The 16,441-nt window shown below is 35.2% G+C and overlaps 1 protein-coding gene across 2 annotated transcripts; it reads left to right on the top strand.

Moving 5' to 3' along the window:
- Window positions 1–1,164: 1,164 nt before the first annotated feature.
- Window positions 1,165–6,554, top strand: LOC142529692 (uncharacterized). 2 transcript variants are annotated; one of them, XM_075635298.1, is made up of 12 exons: window positions 1,165–1,323; window positions 1,805–1,903; window positions 2,291–2,356; window positions 2,793–2,834; window positions 3,026–3,145; window positions 3,523–3,668; window positions 3,729–3,876; window positions 3,960–4,043; window positions 4,856–4,971; window positions 5,101–5,159; window positions 5,336–5,438; window positions 6,125–6,554. In XM_075635298.1, the coding sequence occupies exons 2-12, from the start codon at window positions 1,807–1,809 to the stop codon at window positions 6,350–6,352; spliced, it is 1,209 nt and encodes a 402-aa protein (XP_075491413.1). In that variant the 5' UTR covers window positions 1,165–1,323; window positions 1,805–1,806; the 3' UTR covers window positions 6,353–6,554. The 2 variants fall into 2 exon arrangements, with proteins under 2 accessions (XP_075491413.1, XP_075491412.1); XM_075635297.1 differs by having other exon boundaries at window positions 3,004–3,145.
- The last annotated feature ends 9,887 nt before the right edge of the window (window positions 6,555–16,441 follow it).

Genomic DNA, 16,441 nt, shown 5'->3' with positions numbered 1-16,441 from the left:
GATCGAGATAAACCTATACCTAATCAGTATCATCCAAGCCTTCATAATCATGAAAATTTCTTGTATTCTAATAATAAGAATGTGTTGAATCATCCTCCAAGATTCAACAATCAAAAGAGTTAAAGTAGACTATCTTTGGAAGATTTGGTTAACACTTTTGTGTCTAAATCTTCAAAGAGGATGGAGAAGACCTAAAATAGGATAGAAAACCTTGCAACACATATGACCAATATGGGTGCCACTATAAAATCCCTTGAAGTCCAAATTGGTCAAGTGCGAGTGTCATAACCAATCAGCAGAGAGGAACAATCCCCAACAACACTGAGAGGAGCACATTGATGCTAATATGATAGAGATGTCACTGAATTTGGTCAAGCCACTAAAGAATCGAGGGAGGAGAATAAAAGAGAGGTAGTAATGGTTCTAGACGATTAGTCGAAAAAACCTGACGACAAAATCATATATATTTAGTGGAACACCATATATTCTCAAAGTCCACATGTCTTTTCCACGGCGCTTCCAAAAGAAAGGATTGGATTTTCAGTTTTCCAAGGTCTTAAAATTTTTCACAAAAATTCATATCGATATTCTCTTTGTTGAACTCCCCCGATAGATACATGGATAACATAAATTCTTCAAGTAGATTACGTCCAAAAAGGAGAGATTTGTGGACTTTGTGACACCTGACGAATGTAGTGTTGTGATCAAAAGAAGCTTCCACAAAAGCTTAAGGTGAAAGAAAGTCAAAGCAAACAAGCAAAAATTACATAAGCTACGTGGCAAGATTTGGTTGGATAGATAACGTCTAGTGCTTTGGACCTAAAAATAACAGTTTTTTTATTTATTTATATTGACTATCTCACATATTTAAATATGTGAAATGATCTCACAAAAGATCTACTTTTATTTAAGATATTAAGCATAAGAAAAAATTGCTCAGTATTATTAGATAAATTCAATAATAATAATGATAAAATTATTTATTCGTACTATTAAAATTATGAGTAGTTATTCTAATATAATAATTATTATAGTAGTCAATTTCCATAAGGTTTTGTTGTTGCTTTTGAAAAGTTTAAACATATATATCAAGAAAAATTGTGTAAGATGCATGGGTATTAAATAAATAATATGAAGAAGATTATTAATATTTTTTCAGAAGTATTATATTATTATTATTATTATTCATTGGACAAATTATTAATTTCCAAAATCAACAATCCCTTAAACCCAGCCGGCGGCGAAAACCCTTGACCACCGCTCACACCACCGGCCGACCATCACCCCGTATAAGCCGCCTCCTTGTACTTCATCTATTTTCGGGTACATCAAAGTTCAGTTTTTTTTATGTATTACTTTAGTTTGTGTTATAATACAAGATCAATTTCATATTGTTTATTTGTTACTTGATCTGCTTTCCTAGGCTCGATTCGATTTTTCAGCTTTTATATGATTTTGGAGCTGGTTGGGCTCATTTGAAAGGTCGATTTTGATTCAAGCTCGACTGCTTGAGCTTAAAAGTTCCACCTTTTCATTTTGCTTGACATTTTCTCAGTTGAGCTGAAACGAGCTGGGAAAATAATGCATAACAGTAATTTATTTTTCTTTCATGATTTAGATTTTAGATCCCATCAAACGCATTCGATTCTGTTGGATTACATTTAGTTGAAGTAAATTCGACTGATAAAGATATTGTTTTCGTCAAACTTATTGCTACTTCTTTGATATATGGTGGCATTCATTGGTAATATTATCAAATTTTGGTTATCACTTGGACTGAAGTTTCCTTTTCTGTATGTTTCAGAAATGAATGTGGCTTCTCCGGTCCACGACGAAGGTCAAGGAGGAGAGGACTTTCTGGATGAAAGGGATATCATTAATGAATATGATGTCGATGAAGAAGGTATATTGTTAATTGTTGCTGTCATCCACTTTTTACAAAATAATGGGGTAGTCAGATTTAATTACATTGGTGATTCTAATAGTTTAATGTTCTGATGAAATTTTTTAGGAATGGGTGTTAGAAGCCCTTTGGTTAAAAGTTTTTGCTTGTAGTAATTGGTGGCCATCCTATGTAGAGTATATTTAAGTTGGTGAATGATTTTCATATAAAAATTGTGTATGTTGAATGAATGTCTTTTTTTCTTTTACCAAAAAGAGTATCGCAGTTTGCCTTTTTCTTTGAAGTCGGCTTCTTTTTTAACAGTCCCACGTGTTCATCATGCCACCATGTATTTGTTCCTAAATTTCTACTTCATTTTATGCGTAATTGAATTGCTTGCGATTTCAGAACTTCCAGATGCAGATGATGAACTTCCAGATGAGGATGATGAAGGAGGCTCTGATGGAGAAGAAGGTGTCCATATTTGATATTAAATAATATATCACTAATACTTTTTTTTATTTGTCCCCAATATGCATACAAGATATTCGTAATCTGTTTAATGCGAACTTGTTTTTCTGATTTATTGAGTGAATGAAAGAGTGCACAAGGTGGAATAGAAACACTGAAGAGCTGTGTATTTCCTACTTACAATGTCAATTCAGTGATAATCTGTTTCAAGCACCGAATTAGGAAAAAAAAATAATTGTAAACAGTTCTAGTCGGACTATGAATTCATTTCGTAAAATGACAACTTTAGGGACTGCTGCTAAATAGTGTGATGGCATGAGAGCGCTCTTTGTGGTAAATTTATAGAACTTTTTATATATATATAAATGAGTTTATATCTCAAATTATTTTCTAGTACATTTGTCTTTTATCTTACCTTGTTGTGCAATTATGGTTGCAGATGCTGTTGATGATTCAATACACATATTTACGGGTCATACAGGTGTGTCTTTTTCTGCTCACCAATAGTGTATCATATTTCTTTTATTAATTCCACATATTTAATTGTCATGCAGATGCACTATGTTTTCTGGTTTTGAATGCTATTTCAGTTAATGAAGCCAATATAATGTGTTAGTTTCTTTGTATTAATTCTTCTAACGGAGATTTAGATATTTGTTCCTTTGCTTCTAGGTGAACTATACACCGCTGCATGCAGTCCAACGGATCCTACATTGGTTGCTACTGGCGGTGGCGATGATAAAGGATTCTTATGGAAGATCAATCAAGGAGACTGGATTTTTTCATTAGAAGGTATGTAATCGAGAGTTTCTGAAATCGAAAAATAAAGTGTTTTTGAACATTTGTTGGTTCATGGGATATTTCCAAATTTGTGTATGGTGTCAAACAATCTAATAACGACTTATGAATTCCAAGAATTTTAAGTGTATCACTATAAAAATCCTTGGTTTGCAAACTTGAAGTCTAATGAAGGCTTATGATAAACAGATAACTTGTGTAAATTGCTTGAACATTGAAAGAAAAAGCATGAATAAGATCAATATTACTTGTTTCTTCTCAAATGAATACAACGGCAATACGGCATCATTAATTAATAAGTTATCATGACCCCTGCCAGTTGATTGCATTCTAGTCCCTTGTGTTTGAGGATCCCAAACGTCCTTGTGCAGGTCACCAGGACTCTGTATCTTCTTTAGCTTTTAGTGTAGATGGAAAGTTGCTTGCATCCGGAGGCTTGGATGGAGTTGTTAAAATATGGGACACAGCTAGCGGAGACTTAAGATGCACACTTGAAGGTCCTACAGGGAACATTGAGGTGATATTCAACTTGTGAATTATTTCTTTGTATCTGTTGTCTGAACTGGAAATTGTTCAGTGGGTCAGGTGGCATCCAAAAGGACATTTGATCTTAGCTGGTTCTGAAGATTCTTCTGTGTGGATGTGGAATGCTGACAAGGCTGCTTTTTTGAATGTTTTCACCGGGCATGGGAGTAGTGTGACTTGTGGTGATTTTACTCCTGATGGTACTGATCTTTAGTGCTTTCTTTTGGTGACTATTATATTATTTCAAAAATCCTTATTTATAACCAACACTTACTTTCTTAAGGTAAAGTAATATGTAGTGGTTCCGATGATGCAACACTGAGAGTTTGGAACCCTAGAACAGGTGAAATCATCCATGTTGTCCGAGGTATGGCACTGAGTTTGTCTTTGCAAATATCTCTAATATTATGTTGTAAGCTGTTTGGTTGAGCTTCATGCATGTTCAAGTCATGATCCATTCTTCAGAAACTCCTAAATGTGCAATATTGTAAAAAGATCCGTCCATGATTTTCAAATACTTTTATATTTGCTTGAAGCAAAATCAAGGTGAGACTGAGGTTTTTCTGCTTGAAACAACTCATTCTTGAATATTATGAAAGTACTAATTTACATAAGAATTCCGAGTTAAGCAAACAGTAGTGTCAATTGCCGAAATTTTTTTTTATGCCAAGCAATGGCAAAATTAGTCGCTAAAGTTTTTTGTTTTACTAGTGAAAATAGGAGAGTGGACTCTAATGCACATGTGACTTATTTTTGAGTCAAAGCAGCAGCCAAACGACCTTTGTGAGTTCTGAATTTTATCACATTGTACCTTTTGCTCGAAGAGACAAAATAAGCTAGTACAGGACAATACATAACTTTTGCTTCAATAAGTGTGAAGTTCTTTGTGCAACTGGTCCTTACTCTTGATGAATAGCATGGGAAGAGCATGTGACATTGGAAGAATTTAGATTTCCATGTTTCTAGCTTGCTGCCACTCTACGTCCTTCTCACTCTCCCCTGCTGAACATTCTGCACAAACAGCATTGGAAATTACTTCTAACAACATCCATGCAATACAAAAGTCGAAATGTCGTGCTTGTCTATCATTGCTTTGTTATTTTAGTTTTGCCGTTATTGGATGCTTTCTAGCCTCAGGATTTGCTGGCACTGCTGATTATTGTATATCTTATTGTAAAGGTCATCCTTATCATACTGAAGGACTCACATGCTTGACGATCAACTCTGACTCTAGTCTTGTGCTCACTGGTTCAAACGATGGTTCAGTTCATATTGTCAACATATCAACTGGGAAGGTGCTTTGGCTTTGTTTTCTTTCTTTTCAATCTTCAATGCCACTAACATGCGTTGGAGTGGTTCCACTTCTGACAAAATTGGCTTTTTAGGTGATTGTATTGATTGATCTTGCAATTTTCAATTCTCAGGTGGTAAGTTCTTTAAGTGCCCATTCCGAATCAGTCGAGTGTGCAGCTTTTGAAGTAAGGTGTGACTTGCTACTTTGTCATCTTCATCCTGTAAAATCAAAAGAAACAGATACAGATACTTACATCTAACTTAAGTAAACTATTCTGTGTCTCAGCAAATTTTTCATGCTGTTTTTCGTGAAGTAGAATATATATTCAAGTTTCTTTCACATGTTTTCCTTAAACTTAATTGAAGTACTCGAGGAGGCTATCCAATGGCCGCGACAGGAGGCATGGATAATAAGCTTATAGTATGGGATCTACAGCATTCATCTCCTAGGTGCACATTTGACCATGAGGTTTGTTGGATTCCTTTCTTTTCTTGAGCTATTTTTTTATTGAATTTTGTTTTTTGGGGGCTGTGGGGGTGGGATAAACATTGACATCCGAAGATGGGGGCTGTAAGTCCTCACCTTGTAAGTTTAAACTACATGCCTATTACCAGATTCAGACAATTCATTTACTCATATCAGACAATTCATTTACTCATAAAGTGAAATCAATTTCATGGAGTTGAGAGCATCCAAGTATCAGGACATAGATGGGAAGCAATTAAGATTAACGTTGTAAGTTTGAAGTCTGCATTTAATAAGAAGGCGTCGATTTGGTATTTTATGTTCGTATTGTGTCATTTTTCTCAGCGTCGTGTAATGTTCAGTCGCAGATTGGGTTATAGTTTCTCAGGGTGATGATACTGTAATAGATAAGAAATTATCAGTAAAAAGTTCTTTTCTTGGTGATGAAGCATTCACAGAATAAGGAGCATTCAAGTAGAATATAAGGTGGATTTTGGCAGTCCTTTTATTTTGGAGGGGGTTTCTTGAGGTGCCTTTGAGGCAGTGAAATTTGGTTAGATCTAGCCTTGATCCCACACTAATCACATCCATCTTTAACAAGCATATTCCTATGTATTTGGATCGAATCTCCCCATGATCTTTCGTTGGTGATCATCGTTGCAAGGGCTTATCTTAGTCCTTTTTGGCAGGATGGAGTCACTTGTTTGCTTTGGCTAGCTGGTTCTAAATTTATGGCCACAGGCTGCGTCGATGGGAAAGTTCGAATATGGGATAGTCTCTCCGGAAACTGTGCAAGAATATTATGTGGACACACAGGTCCAATTCAGTCTATTGACGCATCTTCTAATGGAGAGTTCTTGGTAGCTGTTTCAATCGATGGAACTGCTAGAGTGTTCGAGATCTCTGAATTCAGATAAAAAAAATCAATTCAGGTTAGCTTAAGTTCGATTTCCTGGAGTGTTGGTCTTGATCCAGTGGTCATAATGAGCCAAACATACTTTTCAACATGTGCCAACTTGTGGAACCACATGTAAAAAATGATTTGGGTCCCTTTTGTGTCGTCGGATCCAGTCGAGGTATTACCCCAGCTATCATCGAATGAACCCATTAGTTTATTTTAGATAGAAATTCTTGGGCTCTTGTTTGAGTTAAGCTAAGCGAGTTGTGCATTTGCTTCAAAGATTTATGATATTTTGATAGCCTTTGATTTTGATATATTTCATATAGGATTACGCTGTATATGATCATAATTATTATAATCATATCGAAATTTATATATATAAACAAAGTTTTTGTCATATTATGAAAAATTATTTATTGTTATTAATATATTTACCGATCACATTAAATATTTGAAAACAAATATAAAATAAATGTGTAATTAAATGTGAAGTTTTTTCAATTTTTTTTTTAAAACTTCGAAAGACTTCACATTTGAATTTGATGTCACTTGAAAATATAAATTATATTTAAGTGTTTATATTTATTGTGTCATTTCATTTAATTTTGATTATGGTTTTGAATTTTGTGTTATTTTTATATATTTTGTTATCACTATTCTCTATCATATTAAATAAATATAAAATTTTTATATAATATTACATTTTTCAACTTTTACAAAAGTGTTTCTTGAATTTTGGTTTTTTTTATTATCCATAAATTGCTATTATTATTATTTCAATATAAATATTTTTAAATTTGTTCTAAAAAAATTTTAATCAAAATTTATTCATCTAATAAAAACAAAAATTTGACTTTTTAAAAATAATGTATGCTGAAACAGAAAGGTATACAAAACCAGCGAACTAAACAGTAGCACAATGCATAAAATAAAGCAAACCGAGGCCTGTATGTAATACAGTGTCCTTAAAACAGATTCGTCCCCTCCGGTGTGCTTCGAGGATGAACTTGGACGTCTGTTTCCCAGGATACAACGAAACAACCAGCAGTACCTTAGCACGAGATACCACAAAGGCGAACTGAAATGTACCTGAACTTTATCACGAGACAGAACAAGAAAAGGAGCAGCAGCCGGTGGAAGGAGCAGCAGCCGAGACAACAGAACAAGCAAAGCGTCGAAATAACAGAATGTAGGAGAGTGTGTTGGTATATCTGAAAGACTCGAGGCTGCCTCTATTTATAGGCACTCATATGGACAGTTACGGCTGGCCATCTGAAAGGCCAAAAGGTCAGCAGCTGGAGCACTGCACACAAGTCAAGCCTTTTTCCACTGCAAATCGGGCCCATGATTTGCACCCCCCCCCTGCGCCTGTGCGCGCGAGAGAGAGCCTCTTGACCAATCATTGTTACACCTCCATAAAGTGTAACACTATATAAACTCACCAATGCTATGTTCATTTTCCAATGTGGGACATTTTTCACTTGCCATCTACTAGGCCTTGTCCAATTTCTCATTCAAAGAAAAAGCCCAATAAGCCTTTATAAGTCCAACAATCCCCCACATGAATGAAAATTGAAAGATATTCAACGATTTTTCGTGATAAAGTTCAACAGTTGAATCTTGCATAGGATAGGTAGGTATTACCCTTTGAACCTTCCCTTGTGAAAGTATAATAATTCACTGGTTGACAGTAGACATGATGTCTTTGAACTGTACAGTCGTTTGTGTGAGTTAAGATATACTTCACACAAGACTCTTCCTAATACTATTCAGTTCTCATGATTGTGTTCGTTTTGGCCATGAACACACTCCTGGTTCTGCAAGAGGGTCTAGAATTGAGCCCTGCAATTCCTTCGAAGCGGCCCCACTTCTCTCTCACATAGGTGATTCTATATTGCTTCTCATCAGAATCATTAAAAGCCGTAAGCTTATCCTCAACATTCACTGTTTCATGATAGGAAATGGATTAGGGATAACCCCCACAGTGATTCTCCAAATTAGTGCGATTAGGTTGTCCCATTGAACCTAGTTCTTGGGATCTCCAGTCAGCTTAGGTTGGGTTTTCCTTCACACCAATTTATTCTATAGGCTTGAGCCCCATTCCCCTTGACATTTTCGCAACTAACTCTCTGTTTAACCCTTTGGTTAGCGGATCAGCTATATTATCCTTTGATTTTACATAGTCAACAGAGATAACTCCAGTTGAGAGTAGTTGTCTAATGGTATTATGTCTACGACGTATATGCCTAGACTTACTATTATACATATTATTTTGTGCTCTACCAATCGCAGATTGGCTGTCACAATGTATGCATATAGTCGGCACAGGTTTTTCCCATCCTGGAACATCTTCTAAAAAATGACGCAGCCATTCAGCCTCTTCACCACACTTGTCAAGGGCTATGAACTCAGATTCCATCGTGGATCTGGCTATTACAGCTTGTTTAGAAGACTTCCACGCAATTGCTGCACCTCCTAAAGTAAATACAAATCCACTTGTAGATTTTGAATCTTTCATATCAGATATCCAATTTGCGTCACTGTATCCTTCAATAACAGCAGGATATCTGGTATAGTGCAGCCCATGATCACGAGTGTACCTTAAGTATCTTAGCAATCTGATAATTTCTTTCCAGTGTTCAACTCCTGGATTACTCGTGAACCTACTCAATTTGCTTACTGCATAGGCTATGTCTGGTCTTGTACAACTCATTAAGTACATCAGACTTCCAATGACTCGAGAGTATTCTAATTGAGACATACCCTCACCTCGATTCTTTGATAGATGTTGACTGGTATCTATCGGGGTTCTAGCCAATGCAGAGTCATCGTTATTGAATTTCTCAAGTATTTTGTCAACATAATGTGACTGACTTAGGACTAGCCCTTCTGATGTTCTATGGACTTTAATTCCAAGGATTACATCAGCTAAGCCCAAATCTTTCATATCAAATCTTGAGTTCAATAACTTCTTGGTGGATTTGATCATCTTATCATTACTTCCAATAATAAGTATGTCATCTACGTAAAGACATAAAATGACATATACCATTTCAGTGTTCTTTATGTATACACATTTGTCACATTCACTGAATTTAAATCCAGTTTCCATCATGGCCTTATCAAATTTTTCGTGCCATTGCTTTGGTGCTTGTTTTAAGCCATACAGAGACTTCACCAGTTTACATACCTTATTTTCTTGCCCAGTCGCAGAAAATCCCTCAGGTTGTTCCATGTAAATTTCCTCTTCTAAATCTCCATTTAGAAAGGCTGTCTTTACGTCCATTTGGTGTACTTCAAGATTCCGCAATGCGGCCAGTCGCAGAAAATCCCTCAGGTTGTTCCATGTAAATTTCCTCTTCTAAATCTCCATTTAGAAAGGCTGTCTTTACGTCCATTTGGTGTACTTCAAGATTCCGCAATGCGGCAATCGCAAGTATCACACGAATAGAGGTTATTCTCGATACAGGAGAATATGTGTCAAATTAATCAAGCTCTTCACGTTGATGGTAACCTTTAATTACCAATCTGGCTTTATACTTATCTATGGTTCCATCTGATTTCATTTTCCTTTTGAAAACCCATTTACAGCCTAGTGGTTTGCTTCCCGGAGGAAGATCTACTAATTCCCACGTATGGTTTTGTAAAATGGATTCCATTTCGGAATTGATAGCCTCTTTCCATAGAGGTCCCTCAGATGAACTAATTGCTTCCTTGAAGCTTTGAGGTTCACTTTCCATCATGAAAGTGATGAAATCCGGACCAAAGGATTTCTCAGTCCTAGCTCTCTTGCTACGTCTAGGTTCAATGTCTTGATCAAGCTCTTGTTCTTCATCCATTGTTTCATATAATCTTTTGGATGAACTTGGTTCTTCCTTAGATTTGCATGGAAACATGTGTTCAAAGAACGAAGCATTTCTTGATTCCATTATCGTATTCTTGGGAATATCAGGAATTTGAGATTCGTGTACAAGAAAACGATAAGCGCTACTGTTTTGAGCATATCCAATGAAAATGCAATCAATAGTTTTTGGTCCTATCTTTACTTTATTTGGAGTGGGTACTGCTACTTTGGCAAGACACCCCCACACTCGCAGATATTGGTAGGAAGGACTTCTACCTTTCCATAACTCATATGGACTTTTATCTTGCTTCTTTCGGAGAACCTTATTTAAAAGGTAATTTGCTGTTAGAATAGCTTCCCCCCACATGTTCTGTGGTAAACCAGAACTTAATAACAACGCATTCATCATTACTTTCAATGTGCGATTCTTTCTCTCTGCAATGCCATTTTGCTGTGGAGAATAAGGTGCAGTTCTTTCGTGTTTGATACCGTGTTGAGCACAAAACTCAGCAAATGGTGATTCATATTCACCTCCACGATCATTTCTTAGCACCTTAATTTTCTTACTAAGTTGATTTTCAACTTCACTCTTGTATTGGACAAATTTGTCAATCGCTTCATCCTTACTTTTAAGGAGATACACATAACAAAATTTTGTGCTATCGTCAACAAAAGTAATGAAGTATTTATTTCCACCGCGAGTTTGTACACCTTTTAAATCACATACATCACTGTGAATTATATCAAGTGGTTCACTATTTCTTTCAATAGTACGAAAAGATGATCTCGTTAGTTTTGCCTCAACACAAGTTTCACATTTGTGTTGTTTATCAATTTGGAATGCAGGAATGCTTTTCATGTTTATTAATCTACGAATTGTATCGTAATTAACGTGTCCAAGTCTACCATGCCAAAAACAAGAAGACTCAAGCAAGTAAGCAAAAGTATTAACTTTATTCATCACGGGCTTAATAGCCATTACATTTAGTTTGAACAAACCATTACAAACATAACCTTTGCCAAAAAACATTCCACTCTTAGACAAAACCACTTTATCTGACTCGAATACAATGCGGAAACCATGCTTGTTAAGAAGCGACCCGGACACCAAGTTCTTGCGGATGTCAGGTACATACAACACATTGTTCAACGTCGGTTCTTTCCCAGATGTCATCTTTAGAACAACTTTCCCTTGACCCTTGATTTCAGAGGTAGCGGAATTTCCCATGAATAGTTTTTCACCATTCTCAGATTCCTCAAGAGTAACAAACATCTCCTTGTCCGAGCAAACATGGCGAGTGGCACCAGTGTTGATCCACCACTCCCTTGGGTTAGAACACACCAGATTAACTTCTGATATTACAGCACATATATTCATATTCGAAACCTCTTGAGATATGTTCTCCACCACATTCGCCTCTCAGTTTGTCTTCGGCTTCTTACAATCAGATGCCTTGTGACCCATGCCATCACAATTATAGCATTTTCCCGAGAACTTCTTCTTTGACACGCCTCCTTTGGGTCCCATGTTCAACCTTTTGCTGGAGGAGGAAAATGTTCTCTTTTTCGAGCTTTGGCCATGCTCGACAACATTTGCCTTAGCGGCAACAGGAGAAAATAATCGTCTTCCGAACTCTTGTTGTCTTCCTCGATGCGAAGTCGAACAATGAGCTCTTCAACATTCATCTCCTTTCGCTTGTGCTTTAAGTAGTTTTTGAAATCCTTCCAAGCTGGTGGTAGCTTCTCAACAATAGCAGCCACTTGGAATGATTCGCTCAAAGTCATCCCCTCACCGTGAATCTCGTGAAGAATCACTTAGAGTTCTTGAACTTGGCTGATAACCGGCTTAGAATCCACCATTTTAAAGTCCAGAAAGCGACCAACAAGAAACTTCTTGGCCCCGGCATCCTCGGTTTTGTACTTTCTGTCTAGGGATTCGCACAGCTCTTTAGCCGTTTTCTTTTCGCAAAACACGTTGTAGAGCGAATCTGCCAATCCGTTTAGTACATAGTTTCGGCACAAGAAATCAGAATGATTCCATGCCTCAACCGCACTAACAGATTCAACATCTCCCTCACCCTCGTTGAGTTTAGGAGTATCCTCAGTGAGGAATCTGGCCAAGTTCAGCATCGTCAAATAAAACAGCATCTTCTGCTGCCACATTTTGAAGTCCACACCAGTAAACTTCTCGGGTTTTTCACCGTGACTTGCTGGAACAGCAACCGCAGCAGCACGTGGGGTACCATGAGGGACAACTTGAGGAGGGACAACATGAACAGTTTCCCTTTGCACGTTAGTTTCAGTAGCCATATCTGAAACAAAACTCGTTATAAGTCATCTGTTTTAAGATTGTTATAAGTAATGTATGCTGAAACAGAAAGGTATACAAAACCAGCGAGCTAGTACAGTGAACTAAACAGTAGCACAATGCATAAAATAAAGCAAACCGAGGTCTGTATGTAATACAGTGTCCTTAAAACAGATTCGTCCCCTCCTGATGTGCTTCGAGGATGAACTTGGACGTCTGTTTCCCAGGATACAACGGAACAACCAGCAGTACCTTAGCACGAGATACCACAAAGGCGAACTGAAATGTACCTGAACTTTATCACGAGACAGAACGAGAAAAGGAGCAGCAGCCGGTGGAAGGAGCAGCAGCCGAGACAACAGAACAAGCAAAGCGTCGAAATAACAGAATGTAGGAGCGTGTGTTGGTATATCTGAAAGACTCGAGGCTGTCTCTATTTATAGGCACTCATATGGACAGTTACGGCTTGCCATCTGAAAGGCCAAAGGTCAGCAGTTGGAGCACCAAAAGTCAGCAGCTGGAGCACCAAAGGTCATTTCAGTTACAACACCAAGGGTCAGCTGAAATACCAAAGGTCTTGGTCCATAATTCCAATTTTCGAAAATAAAAATAGCAAAAGCCAGGTGAACCTTGGTGGGAAATTTTGCCTTGATCGGTCCGACATTCGACGCACCCAGGTCGCGCTCGTACGCTTGCACACAAGTCAAGCCTTTTTCCACTGCAAATCGGGCCAATGATTTGCACCCCCCCTGCGCCTGTGCGCGCGAGAGAGAGCCTCTTGACTAATCATTGTTACACCTCCATAAAGTGTAACACTATATAAACTCACCAATGCTATGTTCATTTTCCAATGTTGGATATTTCCCACTTGCCATCTACTAGGCCTTGTCCAATTTCTCATTCAAAGAACAAGCCCAATAAGCCTTTATAAGTCCAACAGATTTGCCTTGTGTTATAGTAAATATTTAAATTCATCTAGTTTTTTTTTTTAATTGATCCAGTTGATTTCTTGCTTGAAAATAGAAGATGACAATCAACTGTTCACTTGAAGAGCTGGAAGGAGACTATAATCAAGAAGCTGGAAATGTTGAGGTACAAAATGAAAACTCTTATGTTCATGTTTTGGAGAGTAAACTGGAAGTGAGGCAGATTGTGAACATCAAAAAGATGCTTATTTATTATATCGTCAATATACGCATGCCAAGGGATTTAGTGTGAGGAAGAGTGATCAAAGATAATTTTCTCATACCAATGAACTTCAATTAAAATAATTTCATTGTTCATGTGAAGGTTTGAAAGATGAGAAATGTTCTAGTAAAAGGATTCTAATTTATCAAAAGCCGATCATTAGAACACAATGTAAACCCAAATTGAAGATTACAAGGGAAAAAAGGGGTTTTTTATAATTAATTTAAAAATAAAAAATATTTCAAAAATAATTAAAAAAATTATTTTGCAAAATTACTTTAATCCGCGCTTACAAAGCAAGGAGCTCCAAATGGATGAGCGTCCGCGCTTACACGTAAGCACTGTATATTATTATTATTATTATTATTATTATTATTATTTATTATAATTTTTAATAATTATTTAATTCGAATATATTATTATTATTATTTATTATAATTTTTTATAATTAATTTAATTCGAATGAAAAATATAAAATATAAATATTTATAATATATGTTAATTATTAAATATTTTGTATTATTTGATTGGGTGATTGAAAAATTAGAGATATGAGAGGATTGAAGGAAAACGTACATAAATCAATATTTTAAAAATATTAGAGGACTGGAAAAATATTTATTGTTCCATTTTAAAAATATGAGAGGATTGAAAAAATATTTATTGTTCCATTTTAAAAATATGAGAGGATTAAAAATATGAGAGATATGAGAGGATTGAAAAATATTTTTTATTTTTAAATTATTGTTCCAAGAAAACGTACATAAAATCAATTGGTCAAAAGGATATTTTAGGAAGACTCATTTCAAATTCTCTCAAAATTATATAAACACATATTTCATTAAAAAAAATTAATTGTAAAACATATAATTATATATAATGGGTTTATTATTATTAATAGATTTATTAAATAAATCAATCTATAAAAATGAGAAGGCCAACAGTGAAGGAAGCAAGTAAGCATTAATAATTACTTGTATAATATATTAATATTGTATTTTTATGTTGTGATTAATATTTTATTTTAATGTTGTGATTGAAATTCAATTAATAATAATAGCTTAAATAGAAAATAAACAATGTACATTTAGGAATAGAATGAAAATATTGTAATTCAGCGTAAGTTTTATTGATAATATATGCTAAAGTTAAACATCTTATCGGTGTATTGATGAAAGACTACTATTTTTATTCTCCTTAATTTTCTCCCTTCAATTCCTCTCATGTCTCTAATTTTTCAATCACTCAACCAAATAATACAAATTATTTAATAATTAACATATATTATAAATATTTATATATATATTTTTTCATTCGAATTAAATTAATTATTAAAAAAAATAATAATAATAATATATTTATAAATATAATTTTACGCCGTGTGAGTTTTTATGTTGCGATCGAAATTAAATTAATAATAATAGCTTAAATAGAAAAAAAACAATGTAAATTTAATAATAGAATGAAAATATTATAATACAACGTAATTTTTATCGATGTTATATGCTAAAGTTAAACCTCTTATTAGTGTATTGGTGAAAGACTACTATTTTTATTCTCCTTAATTTTCTCCATTCAATCCTCTCATATGAGTTGGTTGAAAAAACATACCAAAGTTGAGAATGGAGATGTCACTGCACTTATTCAAAATTTTATAAATAAAGCGAATAAGGAGAATTATTTTTACTGGAATGTTCAATTGGATGATGATATGTGCTCCATTTGTTGGTATAAATCACCATATGCACAAAGTGTTATTTGGCTTGGCCTTTATGTCAGATGAAACTCAAAGTTCTTTTGAATAGTTGTTCGCAACATTTCTTGATTCTATGAATAGACGACAACCACAAATTATCTTTTTAGACAAATGTCAAGCCATGATGAATATCATTGAAACAATTTTTCCACTTTCACATCATCGGTTATGTCATGGCATATAAATCAAAATGCTCCTTCACACTTTAGGAGTTTAAATGGTAATTCTGCTTTTAAAGGAATGTGGTATAAATGCATGAATCATTGTGAATCTGAAGATGAATTTGAGAGCACATGGAAATATATGATCAAAACAATTATTTGGATGGTCATAAATTGTTGAATGGGATGTACAAGTTTAAGGAGAAATGGCCTACTACCTTTATGAATGGAAAGTTTAGTGCAGGACTTTTGGCTACTTCGAGAAATGAAGTCACGAATATTGTTTTTAGAAAGGCAGGTAAAAAAATGAGTTCTTTGTATGACTTTGTGCTGAATTATGCAAAAATTCAAAATAAATGGCGGGAAAAGGAGAAGACTGAAGATACTCATTTTCGCCATGGTAATCCTGCACAGATTTTGAAAAACCATCCATTGTTGATTCATGCTACTAATGTTTATACGATGTCTATATACTAGCTATTCGAAGTTGAATTGGTTAATTCATTGAATTGCAAATCGGTTGAACCACCATCTTGTTTTGGTAATGATTGGAATTGGATTCAAATCAAAGTAAAATCTCATGATGAAAACTCAAAGGTTCAGCATGTGGTGTTCAATAAGCAGAATGATGAAATAAAGTACAAGTTGTCATAAGTTTGAGACAATGGAGATTTTGTGTAAGCATGCTTTGATGTTGTTTAATTGTATGGATGTCACTGTTATACCCGAATGTTATATTTTGAAGATGTGGATGAAGAATGTAAGAAATAGAGTTACATATGATTTTGACGAAAGTGGCAGGGGTGGTGCTGGTCATGTATCTGAAATGGTGTTTATCAACGAAATAA

This window comes from Primulina tabacum, chromosome 16 (assembly GCF_025594145.1).
Source record: "Primulina tabacum isolate GXHZ01 chromosome 16, ASM2559414v2, whole genome shotgun sequence".
Lineage (NCBI taxonomy): Eukaryota > Viridiplantae > Streptophyta > Magnoliopsida > Lamiales > Gesneriaceae > Primulina > Primulina tabacum.
Note: the sequence above shows the minus strand (reverse complement) of the source record. Positions and strands in the feature narration are given on the sequence as shown.